The sequence below is a fragment of the Ptychodera flava genome, chromosome 1, assembly GCF_041260155.1.
Source record: "Ptychodera flava strain L36383 chromosome 1, AS_Pfla_20210202, whole genome shotgun sequence".
Lineage (NCBI taxonomy): Eukaryota > Metazoa > Hemichordata > Enteropneusta > Ptychoderidae > Ptychodera > Ptychodera flava.
In genome coordinates this window covers 32,605,178-32,609,887 of record NC_091928.1, presented here as the reverse complement: position 1 = coordinate 32,609,887, position 4,710 = coordinate 32,605,178, and the positions used below count along the sequence as shown (strand labels likewise).

General features: G+C 39.0%; 1 protein-coding gene across 1 annotated transcript in view; it reads left to right on the top strand.

Moving 5' to 3' along the window:
• The window catches only part of LOC139135428 (cytochrome P450 20A1-like), a 9,570-nt gene extending 8,171 nt beyond the window's left edge, over positions 1–1,399 (top strand). Inside the window, exons 9-11 of the mRNA XM_070702811.1 lie at positions 1–45; positions 401–465; positions 857–1,399. The exon at positions 1–45 is cut by the window's left edge and continues 70 nt beyond it. Of these exons, the coding sequence (XP_070558912.1) occupies positions 1–45; positions 401–465; positions 857–1,112 (366 nt within the window). The 3' untranslated portion in view covers positions 1,113–1,399. The remainder of the gene's footprint in view (positions 46–400; positions 466–856) is intronic.
• Positions 1,400–4,710: the final 3,311 nt, after the last annotated feature.

The window sequence follows — 4,710 nt, the reverse complement described above, 5'->3', positions numbered from 1 at the left end:
TACGAGAAAGACATGAAGGTGTGCGATTACAGCATAGAAAAAGGGGTAGGACAGCACTTATCAGTTTTCAATCACGAGTAACAAAATTCAAGAAAAGATGAATAAATAAAAGAAAACTGCTAAAGCTTTAAAAGAAATTGCTTAACTATAGATATTTGTTTAGTGTGATTGTAGTGTGCGACAGTAGTTTGTTGCTTCAACTGTGAACGACATGCACATATTCCATGACAAATGTTAGCTCAGCGTGTTATATCCAATCAATCGCTGACACTTCTGTTCATTTCATTAAATTATGATATTAATTCTGATACATTTTAAAAGTTCACGCTGCACAACATTTCTAAACCAGTGAAGTATAATAATGATATCCTTGCATCTCACGTGCACTTATCTTTTTAAGGCCGGAGTTGTACACGCCCTTGGAGTGGTGTTCATGGACAAAAAGATATGGCCGAACCCTGAAAGGTAAAGTGATCTTAATATTCATACATGGCGAGACTGTTAAATTGAGACCGGGCGAATATCATATGTGGACATGCAAACGGTGAACAAAGGCTAGGAAGCCCTACGGGTAAACCAAGGCGATAGAAATAAATTCATACATAAGTATTTCAAAACAAGATATGTTTAAATTAACTTAAGTTTGTAATGTACACGATTATCCCCAAAAGGGAATTCATATTGGGCAGAGATATATTAAACTTTGCTTTCATTTTTGTAAACTATTTTGATGTTGAATAAAGAGAGCGACGGTTGCAAAATCCATGATGTATAACCATTAGATTTACTGAACGACCATTCAGCAAATAATGTTTCCTTTTCGGTGAAGGCTACCCTCCTCTTGTTTATCTGACAGATTTGATCCAGATCGATTTCTGCCGGACCAAGTTGCCAAACGCCATAAGTTGGCCTTTTCTCCGTTTGGCTTTGCTGGGAAGAGGATGTGTCCAGGATACCGATTGTCATATGCAGAAGGCATAGTGTTGTTGACGACACTGTGCAGGAAGTTCAAGTTCCACTTGCAAGGAAATCGAAACATACAACGGAAATATGGAGTGAATACTATGCCCAGCGAAGAAGTGTGGCTTACGATAGAGGAACGACAACAATGAAGCCCAAGTCTGCATCTATATTTTAGAAGAATGGCCCTAATTTCCAGAACCATTTCAAATTGTACACTCTTGTCACAAATTCGTAGATAAACGTAGCACCGTTGAAGACAAGACCATAAGTAGAAGCAGCAACCAAACAGATGATAAAGTTACAATGTTTACTACTGGATCAGGTTTCGCATATTTTGACATACTTTAAATTCGTCTGAACACCACTGATTGTTGTACTCCGTTGGAAATGCGTTCGTACAGATTATCAAATATTGAAAAAAGGTAATGGCAAGAGAGTGATACGTGTATTTTGTCATTCATTGTTTACCATACGATGAGTTTTCGAAGTCAGTCTATTGATTGTGGAGTAAAATGTTGACAGATCTTCGTTTTGAACCGGAGTATAAAAAGAAATCAAAGAATACCAGAACATCACATTTTGTTGAGATATGCGGTAAGGGCAGACAAGGACCATAACAGGAATGAAAATTTCAATTATATGAATTCAGTTATTTCTTAGACTGATAGACATGTGTATATGAGGACAAGACACGTAGTCTGCAATACTGTATGAGAAGCTCTCTAAAGATGAACAATGTCCACAAATTTGCTTAAAAGTTTACAGATTTATTGCAGAGCTCCTGCAAGCCTGAGTCGACCCATGCTTTAATGACAGCATCATTGCAAGCTCCGAAAGGATGCAACGCCAGGAACGCCCAAAGCTCATAGACTACAAGGAGCCTTCTAAAACAAATAGGAAGGGATTGGTGTATGATAGGTTATTGCATCATCAAAGCAGTCAATTACGCTGTGAGGAATTGTTTACATCCTTTCCTGTCGCCAAGCGGCCCAGGGATAGGAAAATCATATAGATCAAGGTAAACGAAAACTAAGTAGGAAAACGGGAGTGTTACAGTATAGTGAGAAATATAGAAACTGAGACAAATATGTAAGACTATCTGATACCAATACAAATTTTTCTCGAAACTTAAAAACTGTTACGAATATTACAACGGAAGGACTATAAAATCAAAATTGTACAGCTCAGTATGAGTTACTGGGTGATATCCGGTCACTCACAACAAATTGCATGCGACATTCCCTTCAACGATTAACCTGGCCAAAGTGTTGTCCAAAGTTCACACGTAATCTGCCCGACAGCTGCAGACTGAAGCGTTGATTTACGACTGTCGACTATTGACTTGGATCGGCTCTCTTGAACCGTGGCAGAAGTTGAATTAAACGTAGATGTCAGACTTCAACAGTGAATGACAAACACAGCTCTAACGTGAATGTCAGATACTTTCAACTATGACCACACAGGCGACTGTATCACAGAACATGCACACACAACTGTCCAGCAGTAATACGATCACACCATACTGAAAGCAGCATATAGAATAAGCACTGACGACATAAAGTGCTGTGTCAGCATTGGCAGCATGGAAAGGAACACATGTGTCCTAAACCTTCTAGTGCTAGAACAGCTGAATACAAGCACACAAATATCAAGCCTAAAATATTACATTACTAACTGTAACGAAGCGAGGAGATATTCGTGCAATGGACGCGAAAGAGCCACTTTGAAGTCGATAGCTGCATGGTGGTGAAGGGAATAGCACCGGAGAACAATGCGAACAGTGGATGGGCGTTACAGTAACTCTTCTCTACCGGGCAAATGAGAACGTTTGGTAATGATTAATGAATTGATCGGGGGAGGGCGTACTAATGGCTACAATTCATGCGACAATATCAAATTGGAAACAGTGGTAAATGTAGACTAGTACATCTCCAAGCAAGAAGATGTAAGTCAGTGTTTGAAACGCGAACAATAAATATTCTCCTACCAAGCGAATAATGAAGAATACCTCACGTAAATGTGCACAGTGTACCAAAACGTGTATAATCCGTTAAATCACAGAGAAACATATAGACAGAGTGGCAACACTTGCATGCCTTTTGTTCCATGGTCGTCTCGGTAGACTATTGGCTTTTCATATTAAAATGAGCTTCAAAGGTGTTAAACTTTTTGGAGGCTTTGTTTGTGGTTGATAATTACACGAGATTATGCGAAAAATACGACGAGATGGCATCGTACTGCCATTCGCGTAGCAACCATAGTTACTTTGTGAGCTCTCAGGCCAGAAACACTGCTTCACGCCAATCAAAACATAACACGCCAGCAGTTTCATAAACATGTCCTTCCTTGACGCATGTGTAAAAGACGGTATGACTGACCGTAAACCATTGAGTAAAACCAGACAGTATCGATAAAAGACTTTCAAATTTGGTTCATATACACTCATTATATATTCATAAAAATATGAGAGGAATTTTTAAAACGGTAAAACTCATTTTCCTGAAGCTCAAAACACTCCCGTTTTCGCCAGCACGTCAATTCTGCTCAGCACCACACGACAACAACAACACAAACTTTGCCGAACATACTTTCGCTTAACAATTGGCGAAAATCCGAAAATTACCGAAGGATTCATGGTCGGCACTCTTCGGAAAAGAGAGGCGAGAGCAACCTGAGGCGAGGCGAACATGGATGGGTTACGTAACCGCTTCACGCTTAAAACAATACCCGTTGCCACTCTATCTATCTTTCTCTATGGTTAAATAAGGTAACCGAGGAGGCTCATGAAATCATATTTCAAATTTTAAATTTGAAGATTCTTCTATGTCAGGTGTAAAATAATTTTCTATTTCGTTTTAATGGCGATTTTGACTTCACATTGACTGGTTATTTTGATTGTCGTATTGAAGTTAGAAAAAAAATCATTTTTTCATTTTCATTTTAAAGGGAAGCCGTCGTCAGAACTGCGCCTGTATGAGTTATTTGTTTACAAACAATGTATTTTGTGCAACCCACCATAATAGCTGTAGCATGTAAATTATCCGACAAAGATTATGACAGACATATTTTAACTTTCATCAATCACCATCGTACCTTGGAAACAGTGTTTACATTGGTCGTATGGGTCCCATACGACCTCGAGCGCAGTTTCGACGACTGTATCCCTTTAAGTTAATTTTCAATTTTTCCATCTTTCAACGTTTGAGTCGATCTGGCTTAATAATCATACTGAGCAAGTTAAACAGTGAGAATTCAACGGTGAAACTTTGGCTAGACATCTCACTGTCTTACATCGCGTTTTGTTCCTGCTACGTCAGGAGCTACGTAAAATGTGTCCTAGTAACCGCGGTAGGAAGGGTGATGACAGGGACGAAGGTATGCAGCATCATTGAAGTACTTTGCACCTCTTTAACAAGGAACCTGACTTTCTGAACGGAAAACAATGTAAAAATGCTGTATATTTAACAGAAAGCTGAATAATTGATTTTGTCCCTTGCATTCGATGGAGCAGCCCGAACTCAGATTTCAGTGAGCTGCGACTTACACAGGGTTCTACCTTTAAAACAATAACATAAAAAAAACAAAACCACCCAGATAAAAATAGTCGATCCCTTATCCCCCCCACACATATATCTCGACCCCTTGGGTCGCTTAACTGCAGAGTTGATGAAGAAAAAAAGCCGATTTTCAAATTAAATGAGTCTTCTTTCTATCGCATTCAAACACAAGTAACTGATGAACATCACT